The sequence below is a fragment of the Ctenopharyngodon idella genome, chromosome 10 (genome assembly GCF_019924925.1).
Source record: "Ctenopharyngodon idella isolate HZGC_01 chromosome 10, HZGC01, whole genome shotgun sequence".
In the NCBI taxonomy this organism is placed as follows: domain Eukaryota; kingdom Metazoa; phylum Chordata; class Actinopteri; order Cypriniformes; family Xenocyprididae; genus Ctenopharyngodon; species Ctenopharyngodon idella.
This window is the reverse complement of record NC_067229.1, coordinates 28,295,573-28,317,664: the sequence shown is the minus strand read 5'-3', so window position 1 is coordinate 28,317,664 and position 22,092 is coordinate 28,295,573. Positions and strand designations below refer to the sequence as shown.

Here is a 22,092-nt window from a genome sequence, read left to right as displayed (position 1 = left end):
ACCTGCAAAGGCCTTTAAATGGTCTCTCAGTCTAGTTCTGTAGGCTACACAATCATGGGGAAGACTGCTGACTTGACAGTTGTCCAAAAGACGACCATTGACACCTTGCACAAGGAGGGCAAGACACAAAAGGTCATTGCAAAAGAGGCTGGCTGTTCACAGAGCTCTGTGTCCAAGCACATTAATAGAGAGGCGAAGGGAAGGAAAAGATGTGGTAGAAAAAAGTGTACAAGCAATAGGGATAACTGCACCCTGGAGAGGATTGTGAAACAAAACCCATTCAAAAATGTGGGGGAGATTCACAAAGAGTGGACTGCAGCTGGAGTCAGTGCTTCAAGAACCACTACGCACAGACGTATGCAAGACATGGGTTTCAGCTGTCGCATTCCTTGTGTCAAGCCACTCTTGAACAACAGACAGCGTCAGAAGCGTCTCGCCTGGCCTAAAGACAAAAAGGACTGGACTGCTGCTGAGTGGTCCAAAGTTATGTTCTCTGATGAAAGTAAATTTTGCATTTCCTTTGGAAATCAGGGTCCCAGAGTCTGGAGGAAGAGAGGAGAGGCACACAATCCACGTTGCTTGAGGTCCAGTGTAAAGTTTCCACAGTCAGTGATGGTTTGGGGTGCCATGTCATCTGCTGGTGTTGGTCCACTGTGTTTTCTGAGGTCCAAGGTCAACGCAGCCATATACCAGGAAGTTTTAGAGCACTTCATGCTTCCTGCTGCTGACCAACTTTATGGAGATGCAGATTTCATTTTCCAACAGGACTTGGCACCTGCACACAGTGCCAAAGCTACCAGTACCTGGTTTAAGGACCATGGTATCCCTGTTCTTAATTGGCCAGCAAACTCGCCTGATCTTAACCCCATAGAAAATCTAAAGAGGAAGATGCGATATGCCAGACCCAACAATGCAGAAGACTGAAGGCCACTATCAGAGCAACCTGGGCTCTTATAACACCTGAGCAGTGCCACAGACTGATCGACTCCATGTCATGCTGCGTTGCTGCAGTAATTCAGGCAAAAGGAGCCCCAACTAAGTATGCTCATGCTCATACTTTTCATGTTCATACTTTTCAGTTGGCCAAGATTTCTAAAAATCCTTTCTTTGTATTGGTCTTAAGTAATATTCTAATTTTCTGAGATACTGAATTTGTGATTTTCCTTAGTTGTCAGTTATAATCATCAAAATTAAAAGAAATAAACATTTGAAATATATCAGTCTGTGTGTAATGAATGAATATAATATACAAGTGTCACTTTTTGAATGGAATTAGTGAAATAAATCAACTTTTTGATGATATTCTAATTATATGACCAGCACCTATGCATCATCATGTATTTTATCTATGTATTTTTATGTATTATTATATGGAATTGAAGAAAGGATTTAAGGAAAACTAGTAAAATAAATTCAATTTAATTGTAAGTAAATCATTTGAATTATTAGTATCACACACACACACACACCCAGCTAATGAAAAATATGTTCAAAGAAGGTTAACGTTCCCATTAAGTTATGAAAACGTTTTCTGAATGTTATTTGAACGTTCATTTGTTTTAAAAACGAACGTATGTTCGTAGTTACGAACGTAGATATACGTATGTTAAGGGAACATTCCCTTTTATAATTTTGCAAACATTATGGGAACGTTATGAATGTTCTCTGTAGCGTACATGAAACAAGTAATAACATTAAAAAAACAAACAAACAAAAAAAAAACACGTTAGGCGTTTTAGAAAAAAAGTTCCAAGAACGATATATAAATAACGTTTTTGTGCTAACATTTTGAAAAAAATATTGAACGAACATTAACGTTACTGGAAGAAAGTTTGTTCAGAACCTTGACACCTTATTAGACAATTTCTTTCTACATGCTGTAGAAATAGTAAACGTAGTTTGTTAGTACGCTAAATGTAGTATTTATACCCAATATAATAAGCAAAATGCTGTACATTTTGGCAAAGAGTCGTATGTAAGTACATAACATTAACGTCCTGTGCATTATACACAACATGCTGTAAAATGATAAGAGTATTTTGCTAAATAAATGTTACGTTCACCTATCGCAGGGTAAATCTTTACTGCCATCTAGTGCTTATGAACACAAATCACCCCTAACGTATGACGTACCCCCTTTCCCCCCACCTCATGTGACTACCGTGGGCCAATCACACGGCGACTTACTCACAGCACAGGCGCGAAACGAAAGTGATGTGAGACTGCTTGCTATGAGCCGTCAGAGGGATTGACGGGAAAAGAAATGGAGCTGCCGCAGAAGAGAAAACGAATAAGTCACGAATTAACCAACTCACAGTCCTCCAACCGCGAAGCGACACCATCCACCAGCACAAATGGCCAAGCAGGTGGTTTCGTGGAGGGCTCTATCCTCCGCATCACCATGCATAACTTCCTGTAAGTGTCCTGTAAGTATTGTCAAATTCAGTCTTGCAGAATCTTGTTTGTAATTACGATCATCTCTGTTCTTAGCACGTACGATCACTCAGAAGTTTTCCCCGGACCCAAACTCAACATGATCGTGGGAGCCAATGGCACAGGGAAGTCCAGTATCGTGTGCGCTATCTGCCTTGGCCTGGCTGGAAAAACAGCCGTCCTGGGCCGAGGGGACAAGGTGAGTCTCATCTAATAAAGAAACTGTTATCTGACAGCTTATGTTAGGCTTCAAACTATTTCATTTTACATCAACTGTCCAGCTTTTTTATACACTTTACCTGAAGTTTTGAAAGCTCACAATATGATTCACAAATAGACACGGATGATCATATCTGTGTAGTTTAGTACACACAGTATTTACAAATATATGTGAATGCAATTTTTGCATTTGCAAATATTTTGGAGGCTTGTTGTGCCGAGATTTTGTGGTTGCAAAGTGTACAAGCCAGTAAATCATAACTTTCACAAGATATAAATAGGGATACTAATAGAAAGGGAGTTTTTACATAGAGAAAAACCCACAGGAATTGCATTTAATACACACTGAAATGTGGTCCCATGAGGAATATAATGTTTTAAACTTTATTGAACTCAAATAATGTGCATTTTAAGGAATTGGTGCTTTAATTACACTGTAAAAAAGAATTGTTGGTTTAACTTTAAAAAATAAGTTACCTGGTTGCCTTAAAATTTTGAGTTCATTGAAATTAAAAATTTGAGTTAATATAATGAAGGCGCAACTCAAAATATTAGGTTATCTGAACCACATTAATTATCTAAGTTGATTTGACAAAAGAAAAAATGTTGTGATAAATCATGATTTTTTTTTTTTTTTTTTTTTTACAGTGTAGCACTTTAACAAAAGTATGACAGTTTTCTTTTTTGAAAACAGTTTCAGATATTACATTCAGAAACATCTTATCACATACAAGGGTTATTATCGCTAACTAAAACTAATAACATAAAAAATATCTTCATTTCTTGAGATAAAATATTAAAGACTTAAATTTATTTTATGTCAGCTTATTTGCATAATAAACATTTCTCATTTTCATTTATTTTAACTTCATTCATTAATTTTCATTAAGTTCTAAAATAGCTAAAACTGAAATAAAACATTGTAAAAAACTATGTAGACTTAAACTAAAAAAAATTACAAAAACAACAAAGTTACTAAAACTTTAAAATGAAAATATAAAAATAAACATTCAATTGTAAATAAAATTATAATAGTATATCATATGATACTAAAATAGCACTGTGTCAATAAATAATAAATGAACTAGATATTTTTCTGTTTCTAGGTTGGTCTGTATGTGAAGCGAGGGTGTAATAAAGGTTCAGTTGAAATTGAGTTGTAAGTATATACATATATTTGCACTTCCTTTTTCAAAGTCCTTGGAGAGACATAGAGCTCCTCAGTTCATCTGCTTTTCTTTGTGTCCAGATACAGAGCAAGTGGAAACTTGATAATCACCAGAGAGATCCAGGTGGAGAACAACCAGTCGTCATGGATGCTCAATAAAAAACACGCCAGTCAGAAGGCTGTGGAGGAGGCTGTGAAACAGCTGCACATTCAAGTCGGGAACTTGTGTCAGTTCCTACCACAGGTGAGTTCTGTTATTATAATGAGGAGCTTTTATTGCACTATATATATTGCCAAACATGTCTGTAAAGTTTTAAAGAACTACTGTTTTTTTAAAGAGGACCTATTATGCTTTTTGACATGTTCAACTTTCTTTAGTGTGTAATGTTGCTGTTTGAGCATGAAAAAGGTCTGCAAAGTTACAAAGCACAAAGTCACTGCAAAGGGAGTTCTTCTCTGTATCAGTAAGCACCAGAGATGGAAACTTGAGTCTGCGATTTGGATCCTTAACTCTCACACTTAAGTTGAAAAAAGACAAAAGACAAAAAAAAAAAAAAGACTTGTGACTTGACTTGGACTCATGAGCAGCTGACTCAAGACTTGAACTGGACTTGATGACAGAGACTCGTGAAAAAAAGAAGTCATTTTGGTACGCATTCCCGACTACGTTCTCTCTTTACTACCCCGTGACTGCATGAAACACCACATTTTACTATTCGTTCCTTAATTCCCTGCAGCAGCGAATATCACAATTCATCTCTAAACACACCAAACAAGCGTAATATTATATACATGTGTGACGCGTCTGAAGGCTCTCGTATTCATCACTCATTGGAAAAGTGCTGTTATATAAATGAAGCTGTAACAATATAGCCAAATCTTACCTTGTCATTTAATTTGAAAAGCAATCAATTAATCTAAAGGGGAGCTGCAGTGTTGCACAGCTGTCATGAGGCTTGTTTGCTGTCCAAGTATTTGCTAGCATATGCATATAATATCCAAATTTACCAAGTTCACTTGCATCTGGACTGGACGGACACTTCCATACACATTTTATGACTGTCTGGCTCATTTCCACAGATCGGTTTGTTGACTTGGGGTGCTTTATTATATTGCCTCATCACAAACGACACATGAATGTTGTTCTTTGTGTTGTTTACTGTAATGCTTGTTTATACAAGGGGGTTTTGTTACCGCCGGCTCTCACTGGAAAACTACATTACAACTCAAATAGCTCAAGATACACAGCATTTTTTTTGTGTGACCTTCCCTACTTTCCAAATTGTATGTTTATATATATATATATTTATGGTTATGGTAAGGGGCGTGACATTTCCCAAACACACTCGAAGCGCCTGACCAATCACAACACACTGGTCCAGCTGACCAATCAGAGCACAGTGTGCTTTTCAGAAGGATGGGCTTCATAGAGACAGGAGCTAAACAGGGGTGCGTTTCCCAAAAGCATCGTTAGCCAACTAACATCGCAAGTTCCATCATTACTAACATAGTTCAACGATTTGGTGTTTCATGAACCAAAGTTCAAATGAACATTCGCAAACTGCATCACAAACTTGTGAGGTTGGAACAACAACTTTTTATGACGTCATTATCTTGAGCAAAATAAGCAAGCTGACATTAAGTACAATGTATATCTTTTATTTTGAATATATACAAATGTCATTTACATATTTTAGTTTGTCGTGAGATTTTAAGCACCGTTTTTGAAGAGTGTGCCTGTGCGGACGTGCTCTAGTTTCGGGAAACAATCATGACTAGCTAGTTGATTACTTCATTGTACAGGAAACACACCCCAGAGCGTTACTGACAGACTGGGAAGAGAGGTGCTGCAACAATGTCAAATATGTGAAAAATAACATTCAAGCATGAAAACCTATTCTAGCAGACCCCAAAAAACAAAATCAAGACTTTATAAAAGCGCATAATAGGTCCTCTTTAATTAGTACTCTGCCTTTGATCTGGTGTCACAGGAGAAAGTCGGTGAGTTTGCTAAGATGACTAACGTCGAGCTTCTTGAAGCCACTGAGAAGTCTGTCGGCCCACCAGAAATGTACGAGTTTCACTGCGAGCTCAAGACGTTTCGCAGCAAGGAGAGGGAACTGGAGGTAAACGATTTTCTTGTACTGAAATCCAGTATATTGTGTTTATAGTCCCAATTAGGCCTTTATTTTACTCCATGCTGTTTGTGGTGCTTGAATAGAATGTGTGTAAGGAGAAAGCCAACTTCCTAGAGAAGGCCAAACAGAGGAATGAGAGGAACAAACTGGATGTGGAACGCTACTACATGAAGAAGAGACACTTGGACAGGATCCAGATGCTAGAGAAGAAGAAACCCTGGGTGGTGAGTGTCCGATCTAACTAGGCTAAACTTTCCCAAAATCAGAGTGGAAGGTTTCTTTGGGATTGATTGTAAATCATTTATTTTGATTGAAGATTTTGAGGGTACATGCATTAAATAATGATGTGCATGGATAAATCATTTATAATAAATGCTGCATTATTCTATTAAAAAAAGCAAAAAAAAACAAAACAAGAATGGCCAATTTTTACTTAATGGTGACTTGAACTTTGCCAAAATTATTGCATAAAACATTTACGAGTTAAGGGTTGCACAGACTAGTCAACTAATTGACCTTAATGCTCTGCCATGACACTTTAAGCTTGACCTTGACTAGTCGCTGATCATGGCCTATAGAGGGCACAACAGGATAAGAAGTCCACTTTTACACTCCGTTTCCAAACAGTTAAAATGACAAATAAATGATCGGGAGAATGTACGTTTTAAACAGCTTATTGTACATGTAAGTTAATCGCCGTTCTAAACTAATGCGCTGCTGCATTGTAACGCACACACATATAACAGCCTATAGCTTGCACATCACGTGCAGATCGCTCACATACAGAAACATTCAGCAGTGCAGAAATGTATAGTCAACACTGTTCTGCTAATTACAAATAAAATAGCTTAGAAACTGAAAGGTTCTAGCTTATATTTCTTAGTAACTAAAAACCACAGCTTCACTATTAGTAGAGACTCTGCCAGTTAGAATTAAATCACGCAGTCGCTCTCACTAATGCATTCATATAAATGTAATCTCAGAAATCTGTGAGAAATATAACAACCCAAAGACAAAAGAACTGATCAAAATTGTGGGCAGCGCTGTTTCATATGCCATAGCTGTGCACAAGGCAACCCACGGTGGAGTCTCAGCTCGAGGTTCAGGATTATTTGTTCATTAATGACATCATCAGTGACTAGTCAACGTCGACTCGACTTTCATCACTTAAATGTTGACTAAAAAAATCTGAAGTCATTTAACCCCTGTTACGCTATAACCCTGTTTGGCAATAAAGCCCTGTTTTCATCTCATGGGTTTAAGAGAAACTGGCACAAAGCACTGATAATAAAAACGGAAATCGCTGCAATCAGGGAAGCCACTATGACTTTTTTCACTACATGATAAAATACATGCGCCTCAGAGCATGCAGACGAAACATTATAACAAACGCTGTTATGTTATCTTGCTTTCGGAGGCAGATGCCTGGAGCCTGATGTATAAACGTTGCGTACACACAAAAAAGGCACAGAAATGTGCGTACTCAGTTTTCCACGCACATATCGGGATTTATAAAAAATAAACTCATAGCATAAATATGTGCGCGCCGTACGGGAGCTCTAGACCGTGCGTACACACTCTTACTGGAGTGAGCAAAGTAATGAAGTAAACAGAATGATTTTAAACTCTGTTTTCCTGTGGCATGCTGTGTTTTAATGTTTAACTACAGCGAGGATTGCTTGGCGCATGATAATTCCGCTTTAAATTGTGTTTTAAATAGCAGAACTTATGTTCCGAGAAAATATTTTCGCGCGAATAATGATCAATGATGCGCACTTCGTCTAAGCAGATAGCTTATGGCATAATGACAGACACCATTGGAATCGCTCAGTGATTGTCCGACGAGTAGTTACTGTACACAGTACTGCTGGTGTCGTACACAGACAGACAGTAGCCTAAAGATAACCCATTTCATGGGCTCCCCAATATTATGAAAAATGCCCTTGTATTTTAAGGATAGATTTTGAAGGAAACGGTAAGATATGTACATTTTATTTTTAAAATGTTTTGTCATACAATAATTTACAATGCAAAACAAGGCCGCCTATCTGTTTCAATTAAAAATATATAAACATCTTAAAATATAGGCTATGTTTACAGGCAAAACTGCATAAATTTGATTTGTTTAAAACAATTAAAAATACTATTTGGCCAGTGGAAAGAATGAGAATAACTTCACTGAAAACATACTGAACAGTATTTTATACAAGTTTGATTTTTTTTTTTTTTCCAAAACAAGACAAGGATAGTGAATGATTTTTTAGCAATGTAATGTGATGGCGTTTATAATCATATTTTCCTAATGTCTTGTACCGTTAAACATGGTGTCATGTGAAGGGGAGTATGCATGGAAATGATATGCAGATGACGTAATGCATAGTAAAACTAGGCGTTGTAAGCTCCATATATGGTTATTTCGGGGATGAGACGGGGTGGAGATTCATGTACGCACAATCTTCAGCTGACTAGGTTTTATAAAAGGAATTTTGCGCAGGTTCTGGCGTACGTATGGTTTTATAATTCTGAAAACTTTTGTGCGTACGGAAAATCTGGCTTTTATATGTATGCACATTTTTAGGATGAAATCTATGGAAAGTTTTATACACGAGGCCCCTGGTGTTTATGAAAGTGATTGTGTGAGACAGTTCTGGGAGGACATTAAACCCAACCATTCTGATGACAGACTCTGGCTCAGGCATTTCAGAATAACCAAACCAACATTTGCAGGGCTCCAGACATAACGTTTGAGAGCAGTATAGCACCGGTGCCACTAAGTTCTACAGATGGTGGCGCCAGCACCTGATCTGGTAGCACTGGGGGGAAATTTATATTAAAATAATTTAATCATAAAATACTATTGTTTTGCATTAATAAGTTCTGTTACTAATAATATTACATATTTTTAAACCTGAACAAAAACTTGTTTTAAGTGAAAATATGCCCCTTGGATAAAATCAAGTGTGCATATTGGATGTTTTTCTAGACTATTCTCTGTTTCCAATTTTAGGAGTATGAAACGGCACGTAAAGAGATGGAGGGGGTGAAGAAGGAAAGAGAGGAAATGAAAAGGAAGCTGAAGTCGCTGAAAGAAGCTCAGGAGCCGCTGGTCAGAAAGATCCGCTCAGTGGAGAGTCAGCTGCAGCCCATTGAGCAGCAGATGAAGGAGATGGTCAGCACAAATCACAAACATTATTACCAAGAATCTGTTTTATCTCCTTTTTTATATAAAAGTAATGCCAGTGTTTATTTTTTTCAGACCGCCAGTATCAGAGAGGCGACGCAGAAATGTAAACAGAAACATGATCAGCTTGAACTGAGGAATAAAGAGGTTTGTTCTGAAAGAGGAACCACTTACGAAATATTTTAAGAAAGTGCTTTATATCAGTGGTTCTTAACTGGTTGGCCATGGGACCCACATTTTTACATGGTCACCACGACCCAAATGTTTAGTTATTTGAACCAAGTGTTTATTTCTGTAAAATGGTTGACACACACACACAGAAGTACCACTTTACTTAAAGGGTCATGAAACCCTAAACTAAATGTTTAAATTTTAAAGATTTTAACAGATGTATGTGTGTTGAACATCATTGAACACAATGTTAGCATCTGTTAGATTTAACTGTAGGGGGAAAGTGGTTAATTTTTAGATTTTTTTCCCCTATTTTCATCTTCCGGGTTTAAAATCTAAACAGTGTTCACGTCACAGGTGGTGACGTGGCGGTGCACTATAGTATTTCGATGACGTGTTGGTGTCTCATAATTATTAATTATTCTATGAGAAGACTCCATCTCTTAATTATTCAGGACACGACATGGTTCTTTCAAATGACGGACATGTCAGACTGTTAGATCACGCAGTAGATGAGAGAAGCATTCATGGGTCGCAAGTGTTTGTTTTCATGGTGTAAAAGTTTGGGTGTGTTGCATGGCTTTCCCCGCGATGCTGCCAGGGCTAGACTGGCTGTGGGCGGTTGGTTGGCCATCAACTACCAACACATCGAAACTGTTTGTGTGTAGCAAGCATTTTTCTCAAGAGAACTACGAGAACTAAAGAAAGGTGGACTTTGGCCTTGATTCATCCTCTGACAGGCGCTTCAAACAGTGAGATCGCATACAATAAGCTAGAGATGCATTAATGGGTCAAAAACGAGTGTTTGTTTTTGTTATGTAAGAGTTTCTGCATCGCACAAGTGCTCTATCTGTGTCTCCGACACAAACGCGATTCATCCACACTAGCTGTGAGTGTAACCGGTCTTTATGGCTCTTTAACCGATCAAACGGCTTATAAAAACACCACCTCAAAAGTTATCAAAGATGCAACAGTGTGTTCGTATTCGATGCAGGGAACAAAATGCGAATGGCGGTGCATTTATTTGTTCATTAATATATAACAAATACCATGTGTATATTGTGTTGCATGTAATGGTAAATTTGCAGCGTTCATTTGTGGGAAGCTTTGATGCTTTAAATGAGAACGAAATAAAACTGTCTGAATCAGAAGCCGTTGCTGTGCTGTCTCCCCTCATCCGCCTCCACTCCGCAGCTTAACCATGCCCACTTCTGTAGCATTTTTCAAAACTATGGTGAGAACTGACTGCTGCTGAAACAGGGGGTTTCATGACCCTTTAATACATAGATAAATCGCTGTTAGTGATAAAAGAATATCACTAACACTGATGAATAAACAGTATATGTAAGGCTATTAAATAGCAGCCCTAAGCTAGTTTTTGTTAATGCAACAAAGTTAGTAAGTTGGTATGAGCCACCACAGTCATAAAAAAATATAGAAAATAACACAAAAGCCGCGTTTCCACCGCAGGAACTTTTTCCAGGAACTAGGGACTTTGGGGTGGTGCTTGGTGTGATTTGACCGCAGGGACCAGGGTCTAAATGAAGTTCCAGGTAAAAATTTCCCCCTCAGAAAGTACCTGCTCGCGAGGGAGTACTTTTTCAAAGTTCAGGAGCTTTTGGGGGTGGGACTTGTGCGTTGAACATGTGATTGGTTGAGTTCACTCAGCGTTTTGATTGGTCGACTCCACGCAGCATTTGATTTCAACCACCATTTTTAAAAGTGTTGTGGTGCGTGCAGTAAGAGTTTTTTGCTATTTGAATAAACAATGGAGTAAACAAAAATACGACAGATGGACCGACGACAAGGTTCAGGCTTTTTTTAAGCTTATATATGGAGGACAAAATCCAGCGGGAACTGGAAAGTCACGCGCAGTCCTATGTCACCGGGCTAATTTGCGTAATGTTCATGGTACTTTGGATCGCGATGGTAATGCAGACAGCAACAGGTCTGGGGGGAAAAAGTTCCTGGGACAAATTGTTCTGAGTAATTTCGGTGGAAACGCCACTATAGTGAAAATAAAGTGGTATTTTGGGTTAAGGTTACTTAAACAACAGTTACATCTGACAGGACAGTAAAGTTAGTTTTTCTGAGGTGAGAGACTTTTTATTTTTTACCAAGCTATAAAAATAACATCAGAATAATGAAACTGACATTTAGCCTGACAAAATCTCATCTGACCGTAGATACTAAATCAGGACAACACATTTTTTTCAGGCAGCCTTTACTAAGTCTTGTATCAGTAAAACATTTAGAATTACATTTGTTGTTGTTTCTTTGAATGCACACTCAAAACAGTCTTGCGACCCACTTTTGGGAGACCCACCAGTTGAGAAACACTGCTTTACAACACCATTAAAGACTGTATTAAAACACTGACATCACTGTCTCCTCTGTTAACCGCTAGGTTGATGACATCAGACAGGACCTGAGTCTGAAGCAGACGGAGGAGACGGACCGGCAGAAGCGGATTGGACACACACAACTCATGATCAGAGACCTGCAAAGGGAGCTGCAGAACATGGACAGCATGGAGGACGTCACACCTCAGATTGAGGCTGTTAACGCAGAGCTAAAGAACATCCAGGAAGAAAAAGCCAAACTGGAGAGCGAGAGTTTGGACCTGCGCAGAGATAAAGACGAAGCTAAAGGAGAATTTATGCGTAATGTTTTAGTTCACTTTAATAACAAACAAAACGTACAAATGTGTTGTATAAACTTTGGAGTTATAATGGTGAATATCTTTGTCTGTTGTGGAGAAACTACTAAAATTTAGCATGTCAGTTTATCATACTAAGTCTTGTACTCATTTTTAGTTTTTTTGGTTGTTGTTTTGAAGGTTTGCAGAATCGTCTTAGGAGTCTGGAGGACATGATGAAGGTAAAAGAGGATAAACTGCGCAGCCGTTTCAATGACACCTACAAGGCCCTCATGTGGCTGAGGAATAACCGTGACCGTTTTGAAGGCAATGTCCACGAGCCCATGATGCTGGTGGTGAGAGCACAGTTGCTGATTCACCTGCTGTTTTCTGGAGATGGGTGTTCAAGCAGATTGGCTTGATGTTCTCACTCTTTTTTTGACAGATAAATGTCCGTGATGCTCGGCACGCAAAATACATTGAGAGTCACATTCCTCTAAACGACTTAAGAGCCTTCGTATTTCAGAGACAGGAGGACATGGAGAGGTTCATGGCAGAGGTGAGAAGCTCAATAGGTTGTACTTATAAAGCTAACACAATAATTATTATTTTCATTTCAACAAATGGTCAGTGGAGGAAAAATGGGGATTGTTTACTTCAGGAGGTCAAACTAAATATTATCTGAACAATTTTCTATTCATTTTACATGAATTTTGTAAATGTTTGAAACCCTATTAACAAAATTTGCCATGTCTATAATTATTTTAAAGCCTTAATTTGTGATTAAAAAAAAAAGTGTTATCTATTTAATTGATGTGTTATTTCCTAGCAATAAACATAAAATAATATAATGCAATAAAATAATAGCATAACAAACGTCTATAACAGATGGTAAGTAAAGTAAAATCAGTAAGATGTGGTATGTTTTTTCAGGTGCGAGACTCACAGAAGCTACGAGTCAACAGCGTCATCGCTCCAGTGGATTCCTGCTCTAATAGACCACCATCACGATCCCTCGAGACTCTAAAGTAACACCTTCTTCTTGACCTGTACCAAGACATCTTATTCAGTACATTTTTAGCATATGTATGTATTTTTTTGGCAGGCGTTACGGCTTCTTCTCGTACTTGCGTGAGCTGTTTGATGCTCCTGAGGAGGTCATGAGTTACTTGTGCTATCAGTACAAAGTCAATGATGTACCTATAGGAACAGAGAAGACAAAGAGCATGATCGAGATGGTGGGTTCTCCTTCATTCAGCTTGGACATTGCCTAAAATTCTTATAGACATCATGTAGTCTGCACAAGCTTAGGGCCCTATGATTTCCGTGAGGTAGAAAATGTGGATGGAATTGCAAAATCCAGTCACGAAAATTGAATTTACGGTTTAAAAATGTTGGCCTATTTTGGATGAATAAATCAAAAGTAGGACTGTACACTTAATCAAATCACGGTATGGACTAGTGTCTAAATATTAAAGCTCAAAAGCTATTGAATCTGAAGTCTGACTGCCGTCTCTCTGTATGAGAACATGAACACATGAACTTCATCTCCAGAGCTTCAGAGCTTTTACACCACCGTTTTTGATATTATTATTTGTATTAAATTATAAAACAAAATCCAGAAAAAGTAAAACAGACAACAGAATTTCTGATTTTTGTGTTTTTGTTAAAATTATTAAATTGTTATATTCAATTGATTTGACATGTGTTTTGATTATTAAATTAAATTTAATTAAACCATTAAAATGGAAAGCACAAAATTTGAGAAAAAATAAAATGGAATTTAGGAAAAATAAAACTCATTTCATAGGGTCCTACAAGCTTTTACTCATATTTTTCTGTGGCAGGTGATCAAAGAGGTTCAGTTGAGGATGATCTACACAGCAGAGGAGAAGTACACCGTGAAGAAATCCTACTACTCTAATAACGTGGTCTCCAGTAACTCGGCCCTGCGGCCCTCACAGTTCCTCACTACGACCATAGATGCAGATGAGAGACGCCAACTGGAGGAGCAAATGAGAGTGAGAGAAGCTCATCTCACACACTAGCTATGTTTCCATCCACCTATTTTTATGTGCATTTTTGGATATAGCATAAAAAAAAAAAACGCTGGATGGAAATGCCAAGATGCGCATATATTCTAAAAATGTGCATAAAAAACATGTGCTCAAATGAAGTGGATTCATTTTTTATCTGAAAAGAAGACTGCGTTAAAACACATTTACCGAATAAATCCCTCGATGCGCATCAAAAAAATGATTTTGCCTAAACACTGGGTGTGATTGGATAACTGGACTATCCAGAGGATCAGTTTCACTGCACAGCATCTCAAATGTTGGTTTGATCGTTCTGAAATGCCTGAGCCAAAAATCAGAATGATTTGGTTTAATTTCCTCAAGTGTCTCACATGATTGCTTTCCCAAATACTATCATGCGAACGCAAGATAACATGACAGCATTTATTGCGTTTTGTCTGCACGCTCTGAGACGAGGGCTTTCAGCTTTTTTTTTTATTTTTTTATATATATATATATATATATACATCAGCACAGTTATTTTGCTTATGCTAAGTGTTTTAAAATAATTTAAAAAAATGTAATGTGTCATTTGACATCTCGTTGACAGGCAGCAGAGAGGCAGATGCAGAGAATTGATGAACGGATGGCGGCCATTCGCGAGCAGCAAACTAAACTAGACCGCCGTGATAATGAGCTACGTGCTAAGAAGAAGAAACTGTCTGAGCTGAAAGGCAAGAAGAGACAACTGGAGCAGAAAATCAGTACAAAACAGGATAGGTACCTTCTGCCAAAAACCACTAGCGTGTTTCTTTCTTTCATATTATTACCAGAGGTGTAAAGTACTTGAGTAAATGTAATTAGTTACTGTACTTAAGTATCTTTTTGGCTACTTTGTATTTGTACTGAGTATCAAAGATATTGGCAACTTTTACTCTCTACTTGACTACATTTTTGAGCAAGTAAACGTACTTTTTACTCCACTACATTTGTGATGAGTAATGCAATTACAAATTACATTTTTCATGGCAGCTAACGTTTTCTGCAGCAGTTTGTTTCTGATATTAAGAAGTGATATCGCCATCTAAGGACATTGAAGGTACTATATCTTGTGCACTTTGCCTTTACTCACCCAAAACTTGTCAACAAGGATGCTTTACATGAATGTGAGTGCATTAGCAGGTAGTTGCTGATCGCAGATGTTTGATTTATTAGATGAGGAAATGACTGCAGCTAGAGATGAGGCTCAAACCAGCACATACAGTAGACTCTGACTATTTAATTTTACTTAACATTGTTTTATTTATCCGCTATATTGACAAGATCGTTTTGAAGGATATTGATTTACTTATGGCCTTTCTGTGCACTTGAGCTCAACTGAGACTTGAGAGTTTGTAGACGTTTAAAAGGTTGTTGTGTCGACCTTGATTTATTGCAACATTGAGGTGTTCAGTTTTATTTTGATTTTAGAAAATAAACTTGATTTCTCATCTTACAAATCAGTTGTTTCTTATTCTTATTGTCTCTCAGGACTAGTGCATCTCTGAGCCTACATTCAGCATGAGTAAAATACTTAAGTACTGTTAAAATCAGATACTTTAAGACTTTTACTCAAGTCGTATTTGAATTGGTTACTTGTAACTTGTAGTGGAGTCATTTTCAATGTAAGGTATCATTACTTTTACTCAAGTATGGTTTTCAGGTACTCTTTACACCTCTGATTATTACTAGTGTTTGCTAAGGCAAGCATCTCATTGCTACTGCTCAAACTTTGAGTGAAGGGTTTGTTCAAATCAAACGTTCTCATCCCACACTTTGTTATTAGACTTTTTTTTTTTACATTCCACTTTTGTCTTTTTCTCTTTGTGTAGTTTGAGGCAGATGGAGCAGAATGAGATAAACTTGCAGGCAATTGAAGAGGAAACGAATTCCAAGATCGCTGTTGTAAACAACAAGAAAGTGGCCATAATGGAGGAGTATTTGAGACACATGCAGGTGTGTTTGTGCTCTCTGCATGTTGGTTTCTACTCTTGGATGTTCTTTGTCTCATGATTTTGTGTGTGTAGTCGAAGGCCAGGTTGAGTATGGAGAAGGTGTACTTGGCTCTCCAGAGCGCAGGTCTCTCCGCTGAGAAAACCAAACTGGAGACAGACTGCAGGGACAGTTCAACTGAACTCAAGCGAGCAGAGGTCAGACAGTCTTTCGCAACCCATTTCACTTCTAACATATCTTCTAACCAAATGTGATATTTAACAAATAAATAAAAGGACTTTTTATAATCCCTTTTCAGTTCTTATACAAATGTCATATGTTATTGCGTTAATATATTTATATTAATATAAGAGATAATTTATATTTAACTCAATAATTAAGATAATTTATTTTGTAAAAATGTGTCTGTGTCCGTACAGGTAGCATATACTAAGCTGGACCAGAAAAAGAACGATCTGCTGACCAAATGTAAGAACCTGATGAAGAGGGCCATTGAGATCTGTAACATGATTCCTGGAGAGACAGCGGTCCCAGAGGAACTACATGCAGTGAGCTCTGTCTACCTTGGACACCACATGTCCTCCTCCATTCTCTGTTTAATTCATTATTTTACAACATTATGTGTGTGTTTTTTCCTTTAAGGCCTTCAGTCAGTTACCTGATACACTGGATGAGATTGATGTCATGTTGAATGAGGAGAAGACCAGAGCGGAGTGCTTCACCGGCCTCAGTGATGCTGTGAGATGAAAAACACATCAGATCATTCACACTTTGCCAAACCTCTGCCTTTTTAAAATGTTATTAACCAGTCCTAACTTCAATTCACACTGGAAGCTCACATCATGAAAACTACTTTACCCATGATGCTGCACAGAAAGTCCCACCAATCAGAGAGTTGCCACAATCAAAATGCACTAGAGCTCTTTAGCTCCGCCCATTCCTGTGGAGTACTACGATTGATGAAATTGAGTCGATCTCTCTAGTCTCAAAATACTTAAATGTTTGTATGTTTTTATATAATCAACTATTTAAATGAGTAGTTTTATATCTCTCCATTGTTTAATTTGATTATGTTGTCTTTGTGAATGCTTTGTGGGATTGTAGTTCTTTCCCTCGCTAAATTTAAGTACACAATCTTGTCCTTTGTTTTTTTGATTTTTCAAAAACTTTCTGGCTTCAAATCAAAGTTTGTAGTTTTGTGATTCACCTTGTAGCTGATTGGCTTGGTTCATGGCTCATAACGGTTTCACAAATACTTTTTAAAAATCCCTATGGGAGAAATGAATGAAAAAATACTTCCAGAACCAACACCGCTGATTCTTTTTGGCTGGTGTGTCTAAAGCAGGACTTTTATTTTGACAGTGCTCAGAACCCAGTGCATGAGCTCCCATTCTCCATCTTCATTAGTTTAGACAGTGCTGTTAAACAGAAAGTAAATGGTATATGAAAAAATATTGTAGCCTTTCTATCATTAGTAATAAATCGGCAAAAGCCATAATGCTTTCTAATCAACTGTCGGCATTCAGCAAATGCACATTTATATCATTGACACAAGTCTTTGAATATCTAAATATTTAATTCCACGAATCTTTGCAAACTTGAACAAATCCAGCTGTTAGATCTTTTGAAGTGTGCATTTGTAGCCTGTATGAAACCACTACTGGAATTTCAAGCAAACCTCTCCGTGATGCATTTCATTGCTCGGTATCTCATTCTGAATGTAGTCTTCCATAGCAAACGACTTCCTACCTGGAAAGCGTGACAGAGTTAACTTAGGAGCATAACTAGGGGGTGTTGCTTAACATATAGTCAGTTCTAATGAAATGCTGGTGGTCTTGACTCTCAGGTAGTGGAGGAATATAACAGACGCGAGAAGGAGATTCAGAACATGGAAAAGGAGCTGGACGACAAGACCAATGCTCTGACGACTTACCGACAAAACATCGCTGAGGTGAGTCTGACAATGCAAGGCTCATGACATATTCATCATGCAAACAAATAAAAAGAGTTAGCAAACACATTGATGTGTTTCCTAGGCGAAAGAGCGCTGGCTGAATCCTCTGAAGCAGCTGGTGGATCAGATCAATGAGCGCTTCAGTGATTTCTTTCGTTCGATGCAGTGCGCTGGAGAGGTGGATCTGCACTCTGAGAATGAGGTGAGGACACATCCATCACTGGCTGTGAAGCTCCCATATACTTTCATAACGTCATGTCAGGCCACCCTCTCTCACCCTTCTCTCATACACAACAGACACTAGGTCATATGGACTGGTTATTTTGTTCTATTTCCGCCCAGCTGACAGTGAAGGATGTTATTTTGGTGGCTGTATTTTGTACTGCAGTAATTAAGATTGTAAAGGCCAGTTCACACAACAGCAACAGACACTTCGTTGGGTTTTGTCACATCAGTGTTACCCCTGTCGGCGTCTGTTGGTGTTGGTTGGTGCTTGTTTGTCGAGTCGTGGAATGTCAGAGAAGTGACGTACTGTAATCTGGTGATTGTCCACGTTGGCCGGTGTCTGTTGGTGCAGTGTGAATTGTAGAGGTTAAACGGATCATTGTTGATCTGTGATCCATACGGACCAGGCCCCACGGTTCGGCACACATGTGATTCGTGGATTAACTTCAAGTTTGACCGCCATAGACTTAAAGTTCATAATTTGCATGTGTTTTGTCTTGCTAGTTTACACATTAAATAGATTTTAAACCATTTCAGTGCTAGAAGAGGCAAAAGAGAATTTAATTTGGTAGGCCTACTTGCACCCTGTTATCTGTGTACACAGCCGCACACACCCGAGGTGCGTTTCAGATAGCACGCGGACTCCGAATTGATTCCTCTTTCGTGTCTACTTGCACTTGGATGGACACATACACACAAAATTAGGTCAAAATACCAGTGTCTGCAAGTATTCTCGTAACCATAGTCGGTTATGTCTCAAGAGAAAGAGAACAAGAGAAGGATGTGTATCATTATTTTGGATCTGTGCATTTGGTCTTAAAGCAATAAAAATGACAGTGACAGTAGGGCTGGGTGATACAGCTAAAAAAATCATCACGATATAATGTTTCATAGTGATCGGTATCGATAATTGAAAACATTTTAGTAGAAAAAAATGTTTGAATTTAACCAATGCATTTTTTAATTAAGGCAAACAACAAATTTTGTAAACAAAGCAAAATAAAATGTAAACAAATCTTTCTTATATTTTATATGAAGATTAAATAAATAAGTGTTAAAGAAACACAATTCTGGATAAATTGAGAAACTTTTTTGTTTGTTTCAAACCGAAATCACAATTCTAAATGTCAACTAAACGAAATAACATGTAATTTACTAGAAGTTCTTACAAAATATTAATTGCTGCAGTATATTTTAAATATATTAGAATTAATTATTTTTAAAAAATTCTGTTTGGATGTATGATTCAATGACATGCCCATAAATACTGTTGTTTCATTATTGGATGAATCAGTGTATTTGAAAGAATCTGCTGAATGAAGATTCAACATCAAATACATTTTTTAAACAGTCAGTTCTCGCCACCTGGTGGTGAAACAATGTAATTGATAAATGCGTCGTTTTCAGCGCGTTCAAGTTTCTTTCTAAAGCTGATTTGCTCTATTTTGATCGATAATATAGACATTAGTGTTTAATCTAAACTATAAACTTGTATCTCAGTACTTCTGTGATAATTTGAATATTTGTAGCACAGAAATAAACATACTGTGTGGCTGAAAACACTCTGTGCAGCTGATAATACCGACATGACTACTCTCTCAAGACGAACTTTGAAGTAGATCAACTGTAAGACGTAAGGAAACCATGAAACTGCCACACTGACGAGCTGATATGTCCTTTTTTATTCACAATCTCCTCGTCACCGGCAGGTACAGCACTCATTTTCATGTGTTTGAGTGTTCTGATCTCACGTGGCGATTGCACAACTGAACTCCACAGCAGCTTGTTTGCGTATCACTCGTAGCGCGTCTGTTTGTGACCCAGGGACTGAGCGAGCTTGAGAGTTGTTCATGCAACCGAACTTCATGTCTGTTTACATTTTAAATCATTTAAGTGAAACTATATCGAGAGTTATATCGAACATTTTTTCTATCGTTATCGATTAAGACGTACCGTCGATAAATATCGATACCGTTTTATCGCCCAGTCCTAAGTGACAGCAGCCTGTTGTCTATGGGTGTGTTCACACTTGTAGTTTGGTTCGCTTGGTTCGTTTGGTCCGGACCAAAAAAAAACAAAAAAACATTTAGTTCTGGTCCGTTTGGTGTTCAGATTAGCATTTTTATCACTGAACCAAAAGATACCGAACCTAAAGGCACAGGGACACGTTCACAATCTGATTGGTCGGCGTTTACGATGCATTGTCTATTTTGAGACGGAATTTACCGAACATCCAAAACAATGCTGTGTGCTGGGCTAAATGTGCTTTTTGTATGTGTGTAGCCTGCATATGGTGGTATTTTGACCAGCTGAGGATTCGTGAAGAGCTTATAAAATATATAAGTCACAACAGCGGCAGGAATCCCTCCGTCACACACACAAACTGAATGTCTTTTCTCATGTATCGCATCAGTCATGGACCCACAGCGGCTAAAAACCCTCTGGCTCCGCCTGCTGCAGAAGCCACGCCCAAAACTCTTGCTATAGGTTGAGCTGGAAAATGATTGACAGATCTGAGCGGACTGCTGTCAGTGTTTAGATGGTGCCTGGGGTGCTCAATGTTGACACTTCTGGGGGGGATAAACCCATGAATGGCATACTAATATACTGGGTTATGAGAATGTATTTTAACAATAACATACTTCACTTTTAAGGGTACGTGGTAGCAAAGTTTCCTTTCTTTGATTTTTGTAAAAAGCCACCCTCTCAATTTGAGTACTGCAAACGTATCGCAGCTTTAAGCAACATAACACGATGTCAGACTCTAGCAAACATAGCATTGTGAACATGTGTTTCAGGAGGAGTATGATAAGTATGGCATCCGCATCCGAGTGAAGTTTCGCAGCAACACGCAGCTGCATGAGCTCACGCCTCACCATCAGAGCGGAGGAGAGCGCAGCGTGTCCACCATGCTGTACCTCATGGCCCTGCAGGAGCTCAACCGCTGCCCCTTCAGAGTGGTGGACGAGATCAATCAGGTAAAGGCTCAAAATACAGCACATGCAGACTTTAGGGTTGTTGGATTCCAAAATTAACCTAGTCGATTCCAGCCAAAATGTTCTTTCATATAGACCTTATGCACCGGGAAAACAAACACACAGCCGCCTTTAGAATTTTGTATATTTGCTGTCGCTAAGTAATTAGCTAGTGGATTTACTTGTTGGAGAGTTAACAAAAGTTATAATGAGCATTGTAACATTTGAAGCGGACATCTATGTCGGTAGACTGGCAAGATTTTAAAACGAGCAATTCATTCATAAATCTGTAAGATCTTACCTTCATGCAGTGGAAATACAAATAGTTATATTACCTTTCTCCATTCCTCAGGTTGAGTATGTAGGAGCGTATCAGGAATCAGTGACTCTTGTGTTTGATGGGTGTTTGTTGTATTGTGTGCAGGGGATGGACCCTGTCAATGAGAGACGAGTGTTTGACATTGTTGTGAGAAGCGCTTGCGGTGTGAACACGTCTCAGTACTTCTTCATCACACCTAAGGTGGGTTTACTGAATAAGGTTGTGTCAGTGTGTGACGTGTTCACTGATGTGAGTGTGTAATTCAATGTGTGTGTGTGTGTGTGTGTGTGTGTGTTTGTAGCTGCTACAGAACCTGCAGTACGCGGAGCAGATGACCATCCTTTGTGTTCATAACGGACCCCACATGCTGCCGCCAAACAAATGGAATGAGAAAGCCTTCCTCAGACGTGCCAAACGCAGACACGTTCCCTGAAGTTCAACTAAACACAAAATGTTGAGCCATGTTCAATGTAGCTCAAGTTCTTGTTGGATTACGTGTTCATATGCTGTTCATGAGTGCCTTAATGTACAAACGTGTGTAAAAAATGTTTCGAGTTCTGATGAAAAGATTTTGTTATAATTTAATAAATGCAACTGCTGTTATCTTAACCAGCAAAGTCTAGTGTTTATTCTCACTACAGGAAGATTATTATCTTATTATTAT

At 38.3% G+C, this 22,092-nt stretch overlaps 1 protein-coding gene across 1 annotated transcript; it reads left to right on the top strand.

Moving 5' to 3' along the window:
* Positions 1 to 2,163: 2,163 nt before the first annotated feature.
* On the top strand, positions 2,164 to 22,037 carry smc5 (structural maintenance of chromosomes 5). The gene is made up of 24 exons (XM_051907736.1): positions 2,164 to 2,415; positions 2,491 to 2,632; positions 3,759 to 3,811; positions 3,902 to 4,064; positions 5,812 to 5,946; positions 6,042 to 6,182; positions 8,966 to 9,127; positions 9,215 to 9,286; positions 11,718 to 11,973; positions 12,150 to 12,304; positions 12,394 to 12,507; positions 12,882 to 12,976; positions 13,054 to 13,186; positions 13,796 to 13,969; positions 14,574 to 14,743; positions 15,835 to 15,958; positions 16,030 to 16,152; positions 16,375 to 16,503; positions 16,598 to 16,693; positions 17,802 to 17,906; positions 17,992 to 18,111; positions 20,933 to 21,112; positions 21,534 to 21,629; positions 21,730 to 22,037. Exons 1-24 carry the CDS (start codon positions 2,264 to 2,266, stop codon positions 21,859 to 21,861), a joined length of 3,222 nt encoding a protein of 1,073 aa, XP_051763696.1. The 5' UTR covers positions 2,164 to 2,263; the 3' UTR covers positions 21,862 to 22,037.
* Positions 22,038 to 22,092: the final 55 nt, after the last annotated feature.

Excerpts from the sequence above, each read along its gene's own strand:
- smc5 (XM_051907736.1), top strand. The coding sequence starts at position 2,264 with ATGGAGCTGCCGCAGAAGAGAAAACGAATAAGTCACGAATTAACCAAC. Across the intron at positions 9,128-9,214 it reads AGCAGCAGATGAAGGAGATG|ACCGCCAGTATCAGAGAGGC; the intron begins GTCAGCACAAAT and ends TATTTTTTTCAG. Across the intron at positions 12,305-12,393 it reads ACGAGCCCATGATGCTGGTG|ATAAATGTCCGTGATGCTCG; the intron begins GTGAGAGCACAG and ends TTTTTTTGACAG.